Consider the following 21,974-nt stretch of genomic DNA (forward strand, 5'->3'; position numbering starts at 1 on the left):
ATATCACAGCATCGGAGAATAAAAAGAGAGAGAATGACATACCCTACATGATCTGAAAGCAGAGGTCGACTTCACAAATTATGAAATAAAAATAGAGATATGGCTTAGCTAGATGCATGTAGATAGAAAGATTACCAGAATGTATCTTGGGACGATATATCTATGCTGTTAATATCACTAGTAGGTCATGTGCACCTCCGAGTAAGACATATGAGCGGAGAGTGCAGCATATACGGCAATGGGCCGAAGTAGGGTCAGCGAGGCTTGAATATTGCTCCTCTTATGCTAAATTATCATTCCCAGTTGACAATTCGTGGTCTGACACGAACATGATTCAACGAATATTCCGATAGTGTCAACTTGCTGAAACAGTATAGAATCGATCAGTTGTTTGTCAATCCCACGCTGAGATGGTGGACATGTGGAACCGGCTCGGACCTACCGATTATCTGGGGAAGGGAAACTCCCCGTACTGAATTCCGAAGTATGATGTAGTAAATGGAAAATGGTAGAAAGTGGAAAACTGGGTGGAAATGGGCATTCATCATAGTGATGCTTGGAAAGAGTAAACAAGAAACTGCCATTGAGCCATGAAGTAATAGAATCATTCATCAACAACGCCTTGCATCATCTTTCGAGTGAATCTTTGCATCTTTACCAGTATTTATGTTATTCATAGGAATAAGGACTCTGTAGCGGCAAACCTTCTTGTTCGATGTCAATAGTGCAAAGGATTGTCGTCACAAGCCAAGACCGAAAGATCATCTCATCGGCAATACTTTCTCATGCCTCTTGACCATTCTGCCAAGCTCGGCTTTGGATTCGGGGTCGATTCACTAGGTATGAGACGCATATTGGTGGTTGGGTAATTGATATTCTAGACTTCTGGACTATCATGTTGTAACACGTCAGAATGATGCGTAATGAATCCAGTTAGACGGGCTTTGATAAGAATTATCAAGAACTAACCCACAATTCTTCCACAATTCTCCCACAATTCTCATATTGTAAACGGAGGATTTTCCTGGCATCGTGAGAGCATGTGATAATAACGTTCACTTGGGGTAAAACTCTAAAGTAGAACAAAGTTGCCAAGAACGACGGATATGGATAAGGGCATCATCCATTGTCGATTCCCGGTCCCACAACGGACAGACGGTAACTGCCAATTCGGTAGTTGAGAGAAGAAAGTAGAGATAAGACAGAAGTAAGAATTTCAGAAATTACCACTTTATCAACCGATCTAGTAATTTTTCTATTTCCATCGCACAATACTCCCCACATATATCTCCGCATGGACCGCTGATCATTTGACCTTGGAAGATCTAGGGGACCGGCAAAAAGTCCGAGGAATTACTCCCTCTGCACCCAATTAAGCAATTTTCCTTAATATTGACAACTGATCATCAACAAGATCTATAAATCTGTAACCCCAGTTTCCACATTTCCCTGCCAATCCCCCTCACCCCCCTCATACCCCCACGCACTACCTAGGTAGTTTCTTTGCCATGACCCGAAGAAATGTTTATTCCCCTTTCTAATGGAACTCAATACATAGTTAACATCTTGGCAATGATGATCCAGGTACCTAGGTATGATATCGTAATAGCTCCCATTTAAAAGGTCGGGAGAAGTATAAGTACCTAGGTACCTACAGCACATTCAACAGATTTTTTCTAGTGTTTGGAATCCCAAAAATCACTCCAGAAGACCTCATAATTTTTAATCGTCTACCTTCCTCTACTTACTTCACCATTATTGAACATGTCTTCAGTAGTTGCAGTCAGGGGACAAGAGGTCAAGTCTTCAATTGCACGAGCCGAGGAGCAGCATACTACCCCCTTTCAAAATGGAGTAGATATGCAAGCACTGGAGAGAATCTCCGACAAAATCGACGAGCTCAACGTCATCAAAGCCGATATGAAAAAGCCTGGCGCTGAGAAAGATAAGACGCTATTTCGAAGATATGATGGGTCGCAAGACCATGTTATAATCTTTTACACAGAGTATGAATCTGCCATTTTCCTTTTCAGCATATGCAGATCGTATATACTAACCCTGTAATAGACAACATCTAAAACAAACTGTGGAATACAATATCACAGCTCGCCAAGTATTCGCCAATAGAGAACCGGGTAGAATGTCAGTAATGGACGCTGCGAAGCTTCTCGATAAATTTGTTGATCAATCAGACCCTGATACTCAGGTTGGTCAACTGGAGCACCTTTTTCAGACATCCGAGGCGGCAAGACTGGCTGGACGGCCCGATTGGTACGTCGTGACTGGTTTTGTTCATGACCTGGGCAAACTATGGTGCCTCATGGGTGGCCAAGGACAGTGGGATACTGTCGGAGATACCTTCATAGTAGGCGCTGAATACTCGAAGCGGATCGAATTATATGAGAGTCTCAAAGACAACCCGGACTTCAATGATCCTCGCTACAACACCAAATATGGTATCTACTCTCCAGGTTGTGGATTAGACAATGTCATGATGTCATGGGGTCATGATGAATTTCTTTACCAGGTTCTCAAAGACCAATCTACTCTCCCACCTGAGGCCTTGGCAATGATCCGCTATCATTCGTTCTACCCATGGCATCGTGAGAATGAATATTCACATTTCGAGAATGATCATGACCGAGCGATGAAGCCATGGGTACAGGATTTCAACCAGTTTGATCTTTACAGCAAGAGTGATAGCCCTCCTGATGTTGAAAAGCTTACTGTAAGACCAACTTCAATTGCACATCAATATCTAAGCTAATTCTTGATAGCCAATGTACGAGAAAATGATAGCCAAGTATTTTCCTGCTGAGGTCAACTTTGGAAAACTTTTACAGCGACCAACGAGCAGCAGCAGCAACAGTAATTGAGCGAAAGTGCTTGAGGTATGACCACCTATGTACAACGCCGATAATCAAGCTAACTCTTCGCAGCTATATTACTTCGACATGATGAGGAATGACCTTCACGCTTTACGAAATGATGAAAACTTTCGATACAAATAGCGGGCGAAATATCATAGGTAAATTTTTGGATTAGGCAGGTGGTTTTTTGCACTGCATAGATTTGAACGGCGATTTAAAAGGAATTAAGAAATTACTTGGGTATCATTCCCGGCTACATGAATCTGAACTGTGACTTGATTCGAAATGTGAGGTTTGAATGTTTGGTATCTTTATAGTGTAATGATGAGAGGGGTGTTATGTCAATATGAGCATGTGATCCATGGTCCTCTGTCCAGCCTAGGGAATCAAATCACATGATATCGACAGAACCATGCTCTAGGTACGTACCTACCTAGTAGGTAGGTAGTCCACGGGTCGAAATAATAAGAGGCGGGAAATAAGAGGCTGGAATTGAGTACCCTTTTGAAGGACTTCTCTAATGAATTATAACTTCACTTCAAATTGAATAATAGAGTTTGAGAAGACCACACGAAAATTTGAGCTTTCTTTCAATTGATAATCAGGACTATATATATTTAATATAATTTTGAAATGGGATTCAAATTATTGAAGTCGTTTTAGGCAGTATTGATTTTCCGTCTCTTATTTCGGTCACGTAGAGACAGGTTGACAGCTGAGTCGAAAGGGAACAATACTGCCTCCATTAATCACCGATATGTCCACGTCTCAACAGCCGCCTGAGAATCAAGCCCTCCGCCTCCTTGCCCTGGACGGTGGCGGTGTGAAAGGCCTCACTTCCTTACTGATCCTTCGCCGGTTGATGTTGCAGCTGAAGAGAGATGCTACAGATCCGGACGAACCTGTACCGCGGCCATGCGACGTCTTCGACCTCATCGGGGGCACTTCGACAGGAGGCCTTATCGCCATCATGCTCGGCCGATTAGGCATGACCGTTGACGAGTGTATAGAGACATACAAGAAATTTGGCAAGACGGTGTTTGGGAAAAAGAAGGCATTTGGCATAGCAAGGACAATGTTCAGTGGGAGCATGTACGAGACCGAGGATCTTCAGACTGCTATCAAAACTTTGGTAGCAGAACGTCTTAAACAAGAGGAGGCCCCCTCCAGAGCAGATACTGACAATACGAGGGCTGCGAACACGATTGCTGCTCCTCGAGGAGATCAGGCCGTACAGGCATCTTCCTCATCGTCCGGAGAAGGGGCTCAAGATCCAGAGGATGCCCCGCTCAATGATATTCGCGTGAAGGGCGTTACGGGAAATTGTCGAATGCAAGTCTCATTTTCATTTTCGTCTTCAAATCTAGGCTGACCTATCAAGGTTTGTTTGCGCAACACGAAACAAGACCTTCAATTACGAACTCATCCGAAATTATACTAGTGGAAAGCCGGACCAGGTTGACTACGATTGCACAATCTGGGAGGCTGGATCTGCGACTGCCGCTGCTCCTATGTTTTTTGGTCCTGTCACATTCCAAAAGTCCAAAGCAAAGTTCTCCGATGGAGGTACCACAATCAATTGTCCTCTTCCTGAAGTTGTCAATGAAGCTAGGCGTTTGTGGAACAGTCCCCAGTTTGCATGTATTGTTAGCCTTGGAACAGGATGGCCTGCTAACACGAAGGTCAAATCGGGGCTGCTGGGTTTCCTAGGACAGACTGTCAAAGTTCTCACTGATGCTCAGAAGAAGTATGAAGAATGGGTACGTGGCAATCGAGACGACCTCAATATCAAAGAGAGTTACTTTAGATTCAATGTTGAGCAGGGGATGGACCAGCTCAAATTGGATGAATGGGCAGAGACGGAGGAAATGACAGCGCTGACAGATTCCTACCTCGGCCAAGATAAGCATATGAATGAGGTCGAGCGCTGCGTGAAACTGCTGCGGATCACCGATTCTGTAAATGAAAGCGCACAGAGTTAGTCTCACGTTATCTTAAAGTTCTACTATGGTCACTAAGTCGCTTAGTTGCTGTGCGCGAAAGTCGACAGCGGAGAATCTTGGACCAACTCCGTTTTCGCGAAATACACGCCCGTCACGAAGAGATAAGACTGGCCCATCGAGAAACTTTCGAATGGCTTTTTCACGAAACACAGCCAGGGGAGACATTTTGGACAAACTTCATGGAATGGTTGCAAAATGACAACAGCATATATTGGATCAATGGGAAAGCCGGATCCGGTAAATCAACTCTCATGAAATTCATCAACGACGACCCACGACTCATGAAAGCGCTGAGAATGTCTCCCTGGGCCGATGGTCGCCCGGTCATCAAAGCGTCCTTCTATTTCTGGTACAATGGAACATCGATGCAAAAAAGCCGGAAAGAACTTATGCAATCCCTCTTACTCCAAATTTTGGAGCTCCAGCCGCATCTAATATCTATTATATTCCACGAAGTTTTCGCGCTTTCAGATAATGATTTCGATTTCGAGAAGTTTTCTACCGAAGCGGAATTGATGCGGGCTCTTAGGGAAACCCTAGATCAGCCTGAACGGACATCAAATTTCATCTTTCTGATTGATGGGCTGGACGAATATTATGCCTCCGAGCAAGAAATGGTTACCCTCACTGATCTCTTTCAATCTTTGGCGGCTCTACCTCGCGTCAAGTTTGTGCTGTCAAGTAGGCCGCTGCCCGCCTACTCCCAAGCTTTTCAAGCAGGAGCCAGTCTTGAGCTTCGTATGCTGACGAAGTTGGATATAGAGAAATATGTTTCTGACAAGCTCAAAGATCGTCTTTCTCAAGCTTATGGAGAACGAGAGTTTTATCGCATATAAAATCTGATTGACTACATTTTAGAGCATGCGAAAGGGGTTTTTCGATGGGTCGATCTTGTCATGGAGGCTATTCTCGAAGGGATTCGTCACTGCAACACGCTTTATGAACTGCAAGAGGAAGTGAAGAGGCTTCCTCCGGACCTCATACCCTTCTACGGGCACATGTGGAACGGCATCAAGCCGGAGTACCGCATCGAAGCCTCGCAATTGTTCCAGCTTGTGCAGAAAGCCATGATGTATAATAATAAAGAACAACACAATCGGGGTTACGAACAATCACATAGAGCCGTGACTCTATTCCTCGCCACGACCGAAGACCCTGACCAACAGGTCTTTGCTCGTCCGATTCTGCCACTCACTACCACTCGGAAAGCTGACCTGGCGAAGTTGATGGAAGGCAGGTTACGAAGTAGGTGTATGGGGCTCCTCGACTTCCATCGTGCTGAATCTGAGACAAATGTTCCCGATGAACTCAAATTGGCCGATGCAACAGTTCAGCTTGCGAATAGATCGGTGTCCGAATTTCTGGAGATCCGAACAGACATTCTTGCATGCACGGAAAGGACCGGGTTTGACGCTAGGGTTAGCCTGATGAGATCCTTCGTGCGGCAGATCGAAGCCTGGGAACCTGAAACTCCCAATGATTCTGACTATCACACGTCCCATGGTCGCCGGTCCATATGGAATTTGGTGGGCAATACCATGCGTCTTGCATATCAGGCAGGAACGTCTCTGAGCGAGCTTGAAGTAACTTTACTTGATCATATGGACAGTGTGGTCCAAGCTCGCTGCCAGACCTATATCAACGACCACTGGGACGTCGTTTCAAAACATTCTGGACTGAACAAAAAGTGCAGAGCGAAGCACTGGTCTGATTTCGTTCCCGAAGACTACCAGAGACCTGTTCCATGGCATGACAGTTTCTTGAGTTTGGCAGTAAGGCATGGAGCAATTGGCTATGTTCAACAAAGTCTGATGAAAGCTGATTTTTTACGGGTGCCTAAGCCTACTGGCGGATTTCTGGATCGTTTCATGTACAGCTTGGCACCTTTTCGAGCCAACATCAATCAGCTCTCCAAACCTGGACGCCCTCTCCTCGACTATGCAGTCATACCAGAGCCTGCTTATCCACTATGTACCAACGCCATAAACCCAGACCTGGTTGAGCTTTTGCTGGATTATGGTGCAAATCCCAATGAGGCGTTCAATGGCTCGACTCCATGGCAGAATGCTCTTGACACTGTCAAGAATGGCCAAGCTGGCTGTTTCCAAGATTGGGCCAAGATTTTAGAGCTTCTTATTGTGCGTGGCGCTGATCCTAATGCGTACTGCAAATCGTGGAAGAAAACGGGAAAAGGAACCGGTGTAACAATGCGATACTCAGCATTGAACATCGTACATACCGGTTTTTTTAGAGAATACGATCATCTAAAAGAGGTCCAAGATCTTCGTCAAAGGTTATCAGACCTTTTGTGTCAAAGAGGAGCTCGAGACTTCAAGCTGAATTTGACGTGAGAGTAGGATGAAAAAAGAGTGAGTATCAGAGAAAGAGTAGTATGGTCTAATAAAATAGCTTGTTGACCATGGGATTAAATTTTAGTTAAGGAGTGCGACCCCAAGTAATCGAATAGTAGCCACTTTAATCCTCAATAGAGTCTTCTATCCCAGGCAGCATTCCTTATATAAGATCTCAGAGTTGTTCACACACATTCTTGTGTGCCCACATTAAGATCTATAATCCACGAATCTGCGCCCAGTTAAAAGGCCATCTCTGGTTATTCGCTCGCTCCTCTATAACACTCGTGTGGAGTGCCGCTGCGATGCCTCTACTCTCAAGACAAAATACGCCTTGTTCCACAAACGACGTATAAAAGCTGCGAGTGACCTCAACGCACACTCGATCTACTAATAGCTACAAGCATTCGATTACATGTGGAAAGCCTGCCACTTGAAAGCCATTAACGAGGTGAATTGCTTCGTCAGCTAAGCTGGCAGCTTTATTCTCGGCTATCGAGGAGGTAGAAAGGTAGGCTATTGAGCATACTGTATATTGATCTACGAGAGATCATGCACGGTCGGGACGTTCTATATAGTGCGCCCAAATTATTCTTTCCGCTGTAGTATTAGCCCACTACTCGAAGGATCAATCTCGTTTGTCCGGCCATGGCAGGCAAAGTGTGCAATTTCGCACTTCTCCATACTGTGGATAACCGCTGCTACACTGGGTTACTCGATTCGTTTCACGGTGGTGAAGTGTTGTAGGATTTCTATAACACTCAATTTCTCGTCAAGAGCCCCAGAAAGACGGTTTAGACTGGGTTCTATGCCTGGAGTTATCGGCATCTTGACAATCAGAGCTTTTAGTTGTAAATCCTTATCGACAGAATAATGGTTTCTTGAGTGAGAGAGAGCCCTAATGGATGATATTTACGATGAGTTGACGTGGGTGAAGTTTCGCTCTAACTTAATCTGGAGAATGTCGGAAAACAGGAAATTTCCGACAAAGTATATAAGATTATAACGTCGCAGTCATACGTTTATACGGCTGTACTACTTCATTATACTATATAACCTATCATTCCTATATATTACTATCTTCTCACCGTATTACTAATTCGGAAATTAGCTCGTTATACTCAGGAAGAAATCCTTTATAATAGTCGGCTCTCATAAACGGCCGACTAGTTCCTAGTCGGGGAAAGCGAGTGTCCCCGTGAGATTTTGGGTGCGAAATACACCAAAACCATTCAATTTTATTAGAAATCTAGTTTCATTTTTAATATACAACCTTTAATTTTTGAATAATTTTTGAAGTTTTTATATAATTATATTTAATAAGATTACAGCTTTCTAATAATATTAGATTTATTTGAATTGCTTCAAAATTCATAATATTATTTATAAAATTCAGATATTTTTTAATAAAAATCATAAAATCTATATTAAAATCTCATAGGGACAATTTGCTTTCCGGGGATATTTGCTTTCCCCGATTAGGAACTAGTCGGTCGTTTATAAGAGCCGACTATTAAACCAAGACGAGCTAGAAAGTTAAAATCGCGAGAGCTTAGCGCTAAATCAAGCGAGTTGATTAATTGCCTATGAAGGCAATCTCGTCTCAACTATGAAAGTGCGTAACTTCTTTTTCTTTTTCTGAGACGAATAGATTTCACCGAAACTAGGATATTAGTTTATTTGATTTAATCGCAACAGTTGCCTCGTATACGTTTTTACGTTGATCTATAGCTAATCAAATTTTCAAAGAAAATATGATTTATAGGGTTTCTTTGAGTTTATAAAGTGAGGATTTTCTAGTTACTTTTCTATTTCCTAACGGGTAGCTTTTTATTCCAATTTCTGAGATGATTAGTATAAAGATCAATATAAATTCAAATATGGATTACTTTTAAGCTTCAAAATGAATTGGGAATAGTTTCAAAATTAAGCGAAGACAAATTCAATTTTTTTCTGCAAATAATTCATAGATTATTCACTATTTATTAAACAGGTTATTTACGAATATGGAAACAATCTATAGTAAATATGTTTGTGATTTGTCTATGTGTGTTTTTGAATTGCCTACCACCTCGATAGATAATCCGTAGATTATCTGATTATCTGTCGAGCTTATTATCCACCCCACGGGTATCCGTTGCGCAGCCTACGCAGAGTATTTTCTTAGGAAAGCTTTAAAGGCATGATCTGTTGCTAGCTTAATCCAGCTTCAAATGCCTTGTCGAATATATGCGATTACCTCTTCGCAAAGCAGTACATAATGTTTGTCCGTCCGATAAACCAAAGAAACCCTACAAATCTGATAATCGACAACAAAGCGGTGGCATAGAGGAGAAATCGGAAGTAGATTGGTGTCCGGGTCGTAGAGGCTTCCTGCAAGAAAGAGTTAGATTTTTGTTATAGGAGTCATCATCAGGTCTCGTTACTCACACCAACGCCAAGGAATGCGAAATCATCAGAGGTAACGATCCAGACCACCAGCATATTCGACAGGATCCAGGAGACGACCAGACGGGTCCTAAACGATTTATACGTGTCATCGACTTCTTTTGTTTCTACGACAACCTCCACTGCAACAGGAGACAGAGTTCTTAGCACGGTCTCCTGAAACTTCTGATCGATATCTACTTGTTGCATCTCCTCTTCCTCGACCATCTCGTGACCGGACTTCAAGTCTTTGATCACGTTAGCCGAGGGGAGCTTTTCGCTTTGATCTGAACCCTTCGTGCCCCAAGAAACATCGTGCCAGTTATTGAAGGCATAAACCATCAAAATATTAATATATGTCGAAGCGAGGATGATATACTGCGGGAAGGAGTGAAACATATGCCAGGGGTCTAAGTAGAGGAACGAGGCAAGATAGTTCAAGCCGTAAATGGTGATCAAGGCAAGTAGAATCACGCCGGCGACTCCAGTTCCTCCAAACATGCTCTCAAAGAATGCCGCGCCCGAAGAGGTGTCGATCTGGTCCCCAATGGGTGTCCGTAACGCCCGATAGACCAGATAGAATGACAGAATGATGACGTAAAGCTGAATAAATCCAAATACTACAAACGATACAAGATAGGTCACTTGCGATCCCTTTGGCCGATTTCCAAGGGCTACAATGAATTGTATGATCACAAACGCAAGGTAAATATATTGAATAATATGGTTGAATATGGGGGATGCAGTATCACCAAACGGCCAGCCGTGATATTCTGATGCAACTACAGGTGTACCGACAAGATCCATGATGACAGTGGTAGTGAGCCAATAGGATGATAAGGAAAACCAACTAAACACAACATTGGCAATGTTGTATAGCAGCTGGAAATGAAAAATTATCATCCGGATCAGACTATGCCCGGATTTGTACATGCGACCGAAATGAATAAGCGAGTATAACGAGGCAGCAAATGATCCATTCAGCCAGCGGCGGCGCTGGCTGAGAAACTCAGCAGGGCCTTCGGGCACGTCTGTCTCACCCTTGGCAGCTTTGACATAAGAGAGGTGCCAGTTTTGTCCTTCTTTCACAACTAGCTCGAAACAAAGAATACGATCTTCTGCAAGAAACATATTCTTTTTAAATATATTCATGTTGTTGATGCTTTTCTTGCCAGATAATAATGTATGATCGCCATGAAAATATTGCTCTAAGGGACGGCCCATGATCGCTCGAAAGCGATATGCTGAAAATGCGCCGGGGAGAACAGTGACGTAGCCGAAGGAGCTCTCGAGGGGTTTATCAAGAACATTCGAAATCTTATATTCAAAATTCTGTACCGCCACAAGCGGATTTAATAACTTGGAGTTTCGAGGACCAAGCATAGCGTGGATCTCACCACATGCGCCACCAAGGTTCTTGTCGTTATAGAATGCCTCCCATAAGGCTAATAGAGAGCGAGGACCAGGTTTTGTTCCTGCATCGATCAAAATAGTGACTTCCGGATTGAGAATCCGTCCAAAAGCATTGAACAACCAACGATGCGAGTTGATCTTTTTGGTATTCTTTTGTTTGAGACAAAAGAGGAGCTGCACTGGGGGCAAGTTATCAGAATCATCCGCATTTGGACTGGGACGAGCGAGCTGTAGGTCGGGGGTGATGGACAACTGTGTCGTGAACTCGAAGACATGGGCTGTTGTTTCCTTTCCATCCACATCCTGCTTTAGCACTCCGTCTTGATACACCCCAACAGTTGTAAGAAGATCGAGCACACCTGCATCCGCCTTTTCGAAACCATCGAACACTAGGCACACTACAATTTTCTCCCATGCTGCTGAACCCTGCGTCCAAAACCTGGACTTCTTCAGATTCACAATATCGCGAACGTTCTCCATCACACCATGCAAGGTTCTAGCGAAGAGTATCTTGTCTTCATTATAGTAGGTGATCGCAATCAAAAGCTCGGTGTGCCGGTTGTAAATGTGCGGGCGTAGTGTATAACCGTTCATCAAGGTGAAATCGTTGGGATCACAAGTCACCGCGGTGTAACGCATCTCCGAGAACTCGTTGGTGCCATTCTCCACATCTATGTACTGGGGCTGCACTGCGTTCTTGATTGCACTTGGTACGGGATAGTTTGCGCTCAAGACTGATCCTTGGCCGCCTTGGATCAGTTTAATCTTTCGAGTAGCGCGGCGCCGGAGAGCTCCATGAGTACCGATAGCAGACGGCATTTCTTGCGCAACAAAGGAGTCGTTGGGGTTTGTGTAAAAATTCTGGTCGTCGTCGCCTGGAAGATTGCGTTGATCCCCGAAAAAATCCTCGCCGTTCGCTGGTCTGGTTGGTGAATTTTGATACCGCACCTGGCCAGTGCCAGTCACATAAGGTGCTTCTGGATTGTAACCACTATGACCTGACAGCAAACTTTCACCAACATCATGAGCATCATTTGATTGATGTACATCACTTATATGATCAGTGTTAGTTAACTGTGTAGCAGGATCAGTAACAGACTGTTCAAAAGTTTATTAGCAAATGTATTTTGATCAACTCTTTGAGTCGTGGGCTTACGTTGTTTGGATGTTGATTAAGATCATTCATAGGATAGTCTTCAGCTGAATTATTCCAGCTCCTTGGTGCTTCCATATTCACTTGGCCTCTTGAATTGAAGAAGAATAAAGGATAGAAAAGGAAAGGAAAGAATGAAGAAGAAACGATCAAGATAATAATTCGGAGGATTGTCGAGAAGAAATTTCCGGGTCTGATTACACGAGAATAGTATCGTCATGTGAATGTATGTCTTCGGAGAATGGCTAGCCAGTTGCTGTCAAGAATGTCCTGTGCAAGTCCTGACAGCTAAATAGTCAAGCTGACCCCTTTAAGATGCTTTTGTGTTGGTATCACCTCGGTGGTGATTATGACGTCTTTATAATGTGTTTGATGCATTGACTAATATTGTGTGTTTGTTCCAGGTTCAGAGTCACGATAGGTACCTATATGCAATACGCTCGTGCTCTAGCGCACTCACGTGTGCACATTCACTCGTATCACAACAGTTTGCGTTTAAGACAATTCATGAAGGCATTGAGGCTTAGATCGCATCGGCATATTAAAGGTTTCTTAAGAAGACCCATTCATGGGCATCCTTAAATATTTCTCTTAGAAAATGCAGTTACGAAATACGTAAGCAATGAGTCCTAGCTAGAGCCTACCTCATAATTACTAGGTCGCATAATGGTGCTATGTGGACTAGGTGGAGCTGCCGCAAGTTTAGCTGGGCTAAGAAAAGAATGTGGAGTCAGGGGAAATGTATAGCCTTTACTTTGACAGTGACGAAAAGCTAAGCGGTTTGGGAAAAGCGCAAGTTATGATTTAAAGCCTTGTTAAGTGGCTAGCAAGAGAAGTAGATCACGCCAATCAATGTAACGGCGTAGACTAGCTTTTTCAGGTAGATGTAGATTCAAGTGGGCCAAAATATCTTCTTTTGATAACATGCTCTTGATTGGATTTGATTTCTATAACTAACTTGTGTAGGGAATTATGCTGCAGACTTATCACTCAGGAGTGGTTTGAAACAACCATCCTTCATGTCAAGTATGTGTTTTTGTTTTCTCATGTACTCAATCTGCCTTCGAGTCAATGGGAGGGTAAGACAAGTAAGGGCTGTTTTCATGTGCAAATCGATCATTCCTGACGGATTGCAGATACTATGATCTTCTTTCTTATCAAATTGCCCCAAATCGTGGATTATGAGGCCTGACAAGCGTGTGTAAATTGCTGCAACACTCTCATAGATATCAGGTGCTTCTGGTAGTGGCCAGAGTTTCGATTTACAGAGACACCATGTAAGCGACCCGAGGATTATCGATTCGCACCTATGCGGTCCCATCCAAACAGCGTGTCGACACCATCGTGGCTTCTCATTCTCAACTAGTAGGTGGCTAATCAAGTCCCTGAATGGCTGTAGCAACGAGGACAGTACATTTTCTCGAACAGAGTGAATATGTTCTTGCCAATGGATCAGTACTTTAGTTCCCCACACTGGCATCAATGGGAGTTCTTTAAGACGTACCTAGTACACCAGGAGGTGTTTGCGTGCTGCTACAGGATAATGCATCCTCAAAGTCTGCAGCGTCGAACTCCAGCAAGATTTGACGCGATACGATCCGGAATAATGATATACTACCAAGTTCCCACGCAATCCATAAGACCCTCAGCATCGGCGTGTTAACATCTTCAACCAAACTGGCGATATGGTTGATCCAGATTTCTGCCCATGGTCGAAGTACTTTGGTTGCATCATAATAGTGCACTACGACGGTTAAGTGATAGATCTCATCAAGAGAAAGGTTCTGTAAAGTCTCATCGTAATTGCCATGTATTATCGAAAGGAAAAGGCCCATGGTTATGGGATTGCCTTCTGGTAGTCGTACGATCCATTCATTGATTGCTGCCCTTGTGCTGGGCTCTCGTTCCGCAAACCCGCCATACAGCATACGCTCGAATACTGGGGAAGCACGGGCTAGTGTTCTCGGACAGACAATGTAGTCGTCTGTTGCGCCGTCTGGGCCGATTCGAAGAGTGAGATCACCCCAAGGGTCGAGCCTGATAGTGCTTAAACTCATGCTTGAACAAAAAAAGCAGGAAATCGACAGAATTGCAAAGCGAGAGATTCTGAGAATGCCCGATTTATTTCTTAAATTATGTACTACTCCCTTCCTCTCTTTTATATTCGTATTGCCTAATGACATACGAGATTTTGGTGGGTTTCTGTATATAAGCTATTCTAGCTATTCCATCGTGTTTTGCGATCGAGCTCTAAATGTATATTTTGGGCATATGCCAAGAGACAATGCATTGTGGCTTGCGGAAAATACTAGAGGTTGCACCAACACAATAAACTGCACTAACAGGTAGCACCAAGACATCATAGGTAATGGGGAGCCCGATGAAAAAAAGGCCAACGGTTATTGCCTCGAGTTCGTGTGCAAGGTGCTTGCCTCAAAACAGGTTGTCTTCCTGATATTTTCAAACAATTTTCATGCGCCAAGTGAAGTGCTCCTTGATGCCGAACTTTACAACATAGTGACTAAAGAAAGGAGTTTCCATTCGTGGTCCTTGAGCCAGCTTCATAATCCTACCATATTTCTGAGAGTCTAGGTGCCCTTATACATTATCGCATATGCAATATGAAAGGGCGCAAGGACAAATGATGATCTACGACTTTGTAGCACGTCAAGCTGTCTTTTTTTCTGCCTCTCTTCCATTTGGCTTCGAAAATTTCCATCCTAGAAGCAACAGAACAAATCAAATCAAAACCAGTAAACAGCCATTCCTAGTACTCATCTGATCTATGCATGCCCAGTGTCAATGGCTAATTGAATGTACCTTGCATTGCCCACTAAAGCAAGAAAATGACTCCTGGCGAGAAGCGTTAACAATCATTGTCTAATAAGTCTCTGCGCAACATAAGGTGGAATTTTACAGTAACCGTTTTGGTAAATCTACGACGGCACTAATTAGAAGCAGAAAGTTTGACTGGAGGTGGAGCTTGAGTAGTTTTAGCCGATGCCAATGCCGCTGCCAAGGCCGATATCACGGAACTCCACTTATAGGGACTGAGCCACGTGTGGGCTTAACCGTTTTGAGAAATTTACGGATGCACCAATCACAAAGCAAGATTTAAAATCCTTCCATGTTGAAGATGCTACCTAGGTAGTATTTTTGAACAGGTCCTTCCTACTCACAACCATGCCAAGACTTTCTGTAAAGTAAATCACGACTTCTATTTCAAAGGAAAGTGATGATAAATCAGAGCTTGCTACTGCTTTCGAAACCCCTTTAGTAACAGAGAATAGGACAAATTTCGAAAGCGCTGCAGCCAACGCACAGAGAGCTGCCTCAATTGTATCTATTCTGGCGGCATCACTGGTGATTTACATTACTTTTACATACACTTTTCAATGGTTCTCATTGAATTTAATAAACCTTGGACAGCATGGTATGGCAAAGTGGAGGTAGGTGTCACGAACCATGAACTTGTATCAACTTCTAGTCTTTTATTCTTTTGCTATTATGTGTTTGGTATCCTTGTTGTAGAAGTCACCTTCATGGTTCGATATTTCTAGCTAGTAAAACGATCGAGTTGTTCGGCGAGATACATGAGATATTCATCTCCCAAAGCTTTTTGGCCATGTGAAGAATGCCCTTACTATTATGTCTGATATCCAATCCAAGATCCGCATGTGCTATGATAGAGGCCTCAAAGATCTCAGCAATATCGTTGCTATCCCACAATCCTTCCCTCCTATCAAGCAGCTTAAGGGCGCTGATAATTCGCTGCAGCAATCCCAAATCATCCGTTAAATATCCAGCAATCGTTATATAGGGTACAATGTCGGCGCCAAATGTAATGAGAGGCCGTGAGGAAGAATCCCTTAATTTGATGATCGATTCGACTTCAGGTAGGAACTCGTCCAAGACGCCGAATGCAGGGAAGTTTTGGCCGCTGAATGTCCACGGCTCTTTGTCTAGCATAGCAGTCCATGTCTTTTGCAGAAGACGTATCTTGGATGCGTCGGATAAATCCTTAGACGATCTTGGACAAGAAGCGTGTTCGAGGATATACTGGTCGAAACGGGCGCTCCATTGCCAAAATTGTCGGTATAACTGTTGATAAGCAACTTTTTCATCCCAGCTAAACAGATTCAATAAGTACTCAGGCTGCTGATTAGATCGTGTATCACTATGAGATGGCCTGCTTTTAATATTACTGTACGCTTGTTGATAAAACATATCATGGGCAATCTCAAATGAATGAAGCTCGCCTCTAGCAGCATCCAATGTCATGATAGGCGTAAGTGACTGTAACTCGAGTTGGCCAAGATCCGGACTTGCACGTGAGATGGTTATGAGCGGAACCACTTCACTGTCTGTGAGAATATGCGTCTCCAGACTAAGGCGGGAGAATAACACAGCGATATGATCTATAGTACGCTTATTTTGGCCTGTAGATGATATTGCTTGGTGCAACGCCACTGGAAGACGACCTTTTCGGGATGTCCAAGAGCGACGCTTCGAATCGGGGACCAGCAAAGACACAAGCAAGCCAACTCCCGATTGTAAGTGCTTAAGTGATTCAGCATATCGTCCTCGAATATTTTCAAGGCATATGAACAAGATACAACAAGCTAGAGCGGCCTCAGCATCTTCTGGTGTCGCCTTGGACATAAGAGGTTGCAAATGTCGAATTGCCATATTATAGTGCAGTATAGCAGATCGTTCGTGCTTGGTTGCAGCTGCAAAGCTGCAATTGACTGTTTTTTGTGTTAGGAAGTCAATATGAGCAGCTGCTAATGCTATTAAGGCATAGCGTGTTGCTGCAATCTGCGATAATGACCGGGGGAGGAAGTCGACCCAAAAACTTGTGCTTGTCGTTGAATCGGACAAATCCTGGATCGTATATTGAACAGCATGATTGAAATATAGATCTTGGGTGTTTATATCTGTGAGCAGTGACTGTATGGGCCGGACAAGTTGTATTGTGTTATACTCTGGATGTCCTTCATGATGGGTCACACTCGTCTGGCGCAAGAGGTCATAGCCATCGCAATTGACCCGGTCATGACAGCAACGGTGGCATGTCGGTTTTGCCTCGTCGCATTTAAGATGGCGTTTTCTTGACGGACAGATAATGTCAGAGTCCCTGAGAGCATGTCCAAATCCTTCGGGCTACTCACTTGCTGTTACATGAGATGTTAGTCACGGATCTCGGTGAACAACTTGATTGGAATGAATCCGGAAGAGAACGGAACCGACCACGTTTTACATCCAGAACGTACTCTTGAAGCCCGAGCTCTCTTGCGCTTCATCGGTTGACTTTGAATTGGATTATCGCGGCTGTTAACTGATGCCGCCATAACGTAAGGCTTAGGCACACAGCATGGTGTTTTTTAGTGGTCAAGCAGGTTGTCGACGTTGTTTTACGAGAAGATTTTGATTCCTAAATAACGATTTCAATATTGCCCACAGACTGTCATTGCGCCGACAAGACCTTCAGAGCTTACTTAGTGGCTGGATGTTGTAGATGCCCCACCCTAACTTGAAGTATCCCTTACATGGGGCTTTCTAAAAGGGATTACCTAGGTAACTTGGAAGCTTGAAGGTGGACCGTCATCGACGGTTACCTACCGGTATTTCTGGCTTTCTTCAATGTTAGAGCCACAGCACCATCAGTCTTACTTGCCCCATTATTAATAAGCAATTGAGTCACACCTTGAAATCAAGGCCAAAAGCCTGCTGATATTATGTAATCACTGAAGAGTCTGAGTACAGATGAACCTGGCTATACGGGCACGTGATATACGGGCATCCCCTTTATACAGGCATGTTTTTTAGAATTCCTAAAAATTTATATGATGAAATTGACTTAAACGGGCATTCCTTTATATAAAAGTATATAATTCTAATTTTCTTAATGCCCTTATAAAAATTAGTAATATTAATTTAAGCTTTAATCTATTATATAATGAATTTATAAATTCATATAACAAAACTAATAAAAATAAAAAGACTAAAGATATAAAACGAGACTAAAGGTATAAAACGAGGCTAAATACTGAGACTGAAATTGTATATACGGGAAACCCCTATATATAAGCATTTAGGCCTTGAAATTTTTAGGCCCTTATATCCAGGTTCATCTGTACTAACTAAATAAACGAGCTCAGCTTGTGGCTCTTTGCTCCGTACATCTTTTCCATACGATGAATTTTCTCAACCCCCCCTGCTCGCAAGTTCGCAATTCGCCTGAATGCAACTCAGTGGCTGAATGAGCCTTAGCCAAGGCCAATGCCACTACAAGTTCACAATGCAAGCCCTCAGAAACAGATAAACATTAGAACAGGATTGAAATGCCTGTCTATCACGTAGCGGTGCATTCGCAATGTTTTGATATGCTCATCACTCCTCATCATTTTTCTCATTGTGCTGCTGCTATCTCAACATTCGTTCTCTATACTTCAATGACATTTTGCTATCGCAAACCGTGTCGATTTCATTGTATATAATTTAACTTTTCGAGCACATCCTATGTACTTTGTAATCATTATCCAAGCTCGGGGAGGTTTGAATGGAATTCAAGTCCAGCCTTGTCACTCATAAGGCTTGGTGGCAATACTCCTCTCCTTCTGCAACTCAATGTTCATGGTAGGATTTCCAATCCAGCCTGAATTCTCTGGATAAGTCATTGGTCTATACGGGCAATTGGGAAATCTTTGGTGATACTTTCCACTTATGTATATTCCATGAGCTACTTGCGACTAGACCACTCTCTTTCAGAAGAGATTTAGTTAGCTTCTTGTCGAACATTGCGAAAACGACTAGTACCACAAATTTTGAGTTTCTTATGACAATCTTGCGACCTTTTGATTTCCTTGTACTTCGGAGGGGTTCAAGGGACCCATTGAGTCAGCATGTCTACCCCCAATGCCGAATCGTCCGATATCTCACCGGATGAGTGCGAGCGCTGTTTTGCCTTTTTACAGACCTTCCACGGACAAGAGTTTCTACAAGCATGTTACGAGGAACGCGAAGAACGAAAACGTATCAGCAAACCAAATACCATTCACGGAAAACTCTTGAAACTCTCTGAAGTTCGGAAGCATCATGAATGGGAAGCACACAAACGCGATATCTTCTTCTACTACATGCGAAATTTTAGCTCCGCAGGCATATTACGAGAGATCACTGCCACAGGCTACCGGTTCTCAAGTCAATCGTAAGTACAGTAACTGAGGTCTCACACGACAATTAGTTAATGTATACTATAACAGACCGCGAACTTGTGATAACAGATTAGAGGCATGGGGCTACCCTCTTAATCCACATTCCAGGCAGATATTTTTGAGTCGATTGCGAGAGGAAGCAGCAGCTTGGGAGAGAAAAATTCAACTTGACCTTCAGAATGGTCTCTCGGAAGTATCTGACCTATCGAATTTAGAAACAGTTGCTTGTCCCAGTCATATCCGCCTCAATGTATTCAACACACCATTTGGATTTGGAGATTCTCCAACTCTTGGCACGACTAAAGGAAAGACAATAACCGATGTCATAGAACCACTTGACCACAAAGCGTCGAAATCCATTATGCCACAAGGCTCTACAATTTTGGACCATACTTTCCAATTGGATAGTGTTTCGCCGAGAAATTTTGACGAATTTACCAATGGGCAGATTCCAATGGACACTTGCTTGCCTTCTTCGGCAAGTTCATTCATCTCACAGGAAGTCATTGGCTGGGCCGAAAGTCAAAACAATAACGATGTATCTCCCGAATATATCAACCCCAGCGTATTAACTGCACCAATCTCGTCTGTCAAATCTGATACCGATTCTGGCTATTACTCGATGGAAGTGGTAGAGAAACTCTTAGGATATCAAGAAATAGATGATGATATACAAGAGGAACAGGAGGCCTCTGTTGATGGAGACTTTGACATGGTTGACCCTAGACCTGATAGTCCGGATCAAGCGTATTACCAACTCTTCGATGCTAACTCCATGATTCCATCGAATGAAATGAACTCTCTTCTACGGCAGAAGCTAGATTCTCCACGCCGATCATCTATACTACACACGATTCCTTGCAGAAATGATCACATGGATATTGCACTCGGCAAGAGAACTGTATGCGAATGTGGGGTCACTCAAGTCCATGCTGTTTGCCTCTGCATGATCGATTTACCTGACCATCAAATTCTCACAATACTAGGACATGTCTTCAACAAAGACAAGATTGATGGGGCAGGGAATACTCCACTCCACTATGTTGCAGCAGCTGGGCGAAAGGATGTCCTTGAGTACATGATTGCGTCTGGCATTGACCCAGGACGATTAAACACTATTGGCCAGAGCTTCTTACATGTTTTGGACGCCAGCCGTTTTAGTGATGATTTGATTAACTTCCTTGAGATGTTCAAAGATAGCGGTTTACTAGAGCAACGTGATCATAATGGTCGAACGGTGCTGCATGGTCTTCTTCGAAATCCAATACTGCCTCATGTGTATCATGACCTAGTAGATTTCTACGGACCCGAAAGAGTAATACAATTCTCGCTTCGGGATAATCAAGGTCTGACAGCAGCACAACATATACGAAATGTTGCCCAAGCTCAAAATCCTTATGCATCATATGGCCATGTCGGCTACGCGCAAGCTATAGTAGTCTACGAAAATATCGCCAATCGATTCATTACACAGACTGAAATCCCTGGTAACTCTATTGAGGAGACACAAAACCGTATTGCGGTTCTTAGAAATTCCAACCCCAACGTGGCGGATTCCGTTCCGAACACCGAGGATAGTACGGGTAGCAATGCCCTCCATTGCTTGGTCCTACCACCCAGAACTTGTACTCTGGAAGATACCGAAAGACGCCTCGATAGGCTGAAGCAATACATATTTTTCGGAGCAGATATCAATCATTATGATCAAGCCGGTAGAACACCACTTCTCGCAGCCATCATCGAACCTACTTCTCCCACAAATGAATCCGCCACCAAAGCGATCGTCGAATTACTTTGCCAGAGCGGTGCTAATATCTATCAAAAGGATCGAGATGGCCACACTGCATTATATCACGCGATACGCAAAGGTTATTGTGACTGTGTTGCCATTCTACTTCAACACGGAGCCCATGTGAATTGCAGAGCCCCAAATGGACGCAGCTATCGAACGGCTGCGCAGGATTATTTGCAGGAACATCTATCGGCAAGTGATCAGGAAGGGTTTGATAAATTACAAAAACGACTGGCTGTTGTATCGGCCTTGGTCGCTTACAGAGCTGTATTGGAGCCAACGCTACTCCAGGCCTGGGGTGTTGATGCGACGTGAAAGTAATTGCGGGAAGAGATACATTGTTATCGTGATTCCATTGACTGTGAGGCAATGATATGGTGACGGGCCAATCAAGCGAGTCGATGGATTTTGGGTTGAGAAGCCTATCAATCGTCTCCTTCCATACGGTTTTCTTGTTCTCATCTCAAATTGTCCACAACCTCTCAAACATCCGCTGACGCACACCACACACTCGATTCTCCACATCTAACACCGACGAATAAATCTCATCAGACAAACAAAAATTCAGATGGAGCTGCCAGAACTCCAAGTCTGGATTGATTTCCTCTAAATATCGCCACAATTTTGGTAATCCTCACTCAATGATACATTTTTGAACAAGTCATAAACATTTTCAAAGTTCCTGAGACGCATCATGGAGCTTCAGTACCTATATAAGCCAACAAAGGAGTCAGAAAATATAAAAAGT

At 43.4% G+C, this 21,974-nt stretch overlaps 6 protein-coding genes across 6 annotated transcripts; 3 read left to right on the forward strand and 3 right to left on the reverse strand.

Moving 5' to 3' along the window:
- Nucleotides 1-1,643: 1,643 nt before the first annotated feature.
- EAE98_009248 (uncharacterized protein) lies at nucleotides 1,644-3,123 on the forward strand. Its single transcript, XM_038956869.1, has 4 exons — nucleotides 1,644-2,006; nucleotides 2,068-2,728; nucleotides 2,778-2,891; nucleotides 2,940-3,123. Exons 1-3 carry the CDS (start codon nucleotides 1,765-1,767, stop codon nucleotides 2,874-2,876), a joined length of 1,002 nt encoding a protein of 333 aa, XP_038806636.1. The 5' UTR covers nucleotides 1,644-1,764; the 3' UTR covers nucleotides 2,877-2,891; nucleotides 2,940-3,123.
- Nucleotides 3,124-3,627: 504 nt separating this feature from the next.
- Nucleotides 3,628-7,224, forward strand: EAE98_009249 (uncharacterized protein; the record flags this gene model as incomplete). Its single annotated transcript, XM_038956870.1, has 4 exons — nucleotides 3,628-4,202; nucleotides 4,252-4,847; nucleotides 4,898-5,611; nucleotides 5,732-7,224. 4 exons carry the CDS (start codon nucleotides 3,628-3,630, stop codon nucleotides 7,222-7,224), a joined length of 3,378 nt encoding a protein of 1,125 aa, XP_038806637.1.
- A 2,235-nt stretch (nucleotides 7,225-9,459) lies between these two features.
- EAE98_009250 (uncharacterized protein) lies at nucleotides 9,460-12,295 on the reverse strand (the record flags this gene model as incomplete). Its single annotated transcript, XM_038956871.1, has 3 exons — nucleotides 9,460-9,597; nucleotides 9,655-12,162; nucleotides 12,221-12,295. 3 exons carry the CDS (start codon nucleotides 12,293-12,295, stop codon nucleotides 9,460-9,462), a joined length of 2,721 nt encoding a protein of 906 aa, XP_038806638.1.
- An 892-nt stretch (nucleotides 12,296-13,187) lies between these two features.
- Nucleotides 13,188-14,274, reverse strand: EAE98_009251 (uncharacterized protein; the record flags this gene model as incomplete). The annotated part of the gene is made up of 2 exons (XM_038956872.1): nucleotides 13,188-13,657; nucleotides 13,722-14,274. 2 exons carry the CDS (start codon nucleotides 14,272-14,274, stop codon nucleotides 13,188-13,190), a joined length of 1,023 nt encoding a protein of 340 aa, XP_038806639.1.
- Nucleotides 14,275-15,757: 1,483 nt separating this feature from the next.
- On the reverse strand, nucleotides 15,758-17,568 carry EAE98_009252 (uncharacterized protein; the record flags this gene model as incomplete). The annotated part of the gene is made up of 2 exons (XM_038956873.1): nucleotides 15,758-17,380; nucleotides 17,491-17,568. The coding sequence occupies 2 exons, from the start codon at nucleotides 17,566-17,568 to the stop codon at nucleotides 15,758-15,760; spliced, it is 1,701 nt and encodes a 566-aa protein (XP_038806640.1).
- A 1,554-nt stretch (nucleotides 17,569-19,122) lies between these two features.
- Nucleotides 19,123-21,541, forward strand: EAE98_009253 (uncharacterized protein; the record flags this gene model as incomplete). The annotated part of the gene is made up of 2 exons (XM_038956874.1): nucleotides 19,123-19,427; nucleotides 19,483-21,541. 2 exons carry the CDS (start codon nucleotides 19,123-19,125, stop codon nucleotides 21,539-21,541), a joined length of 2,364 nt encoding a protein of 787 aa, XP_038806641.1.
- Nucleotides 21,542-21,974: the final 433 nt, after the last annotated feature.

Source organism: Botrytis deweyae, assembly GCF_014898535.1.
Source record: "Botrytis deweyae strain B1 chromosome Unknown BDEW_027, whole genome shotgun sequence".
In the NCBI taxonomy this organism is placed as follows: domain Eukaryota; kingdom Fungi; phylum Ascomycota; class Leotiomycetes; order Helotiales; family Sclerotiniaceae; genus Botrytis; species Botrytis deweyae.

Excerpts from the sequence above, each read along its gene's own strand:
- EAE98_009248 (XM_038956869.1), top strand. The coding sequence starts at position 1,765 with ATGTCTTCAGTAGTTGCAGTCAGGGGACAAGAGGTCAAGTCTTCAATT. Across the intron at positions 2,007-2,067 it reads GTTATAATCTTTTACACAGA|ACAACATCTAAAACAAACTG; the intron begins GTATGAATCTGC and ends ACCCTGTAATAG. Across the intron at positions 2,729-2,777 it reads CTGATGTTGAAAAGCTTACT|CCAATGTACGAGAAAATGAT; the intron begins GTAAGACCAACT and ends AATTCTTGATAG.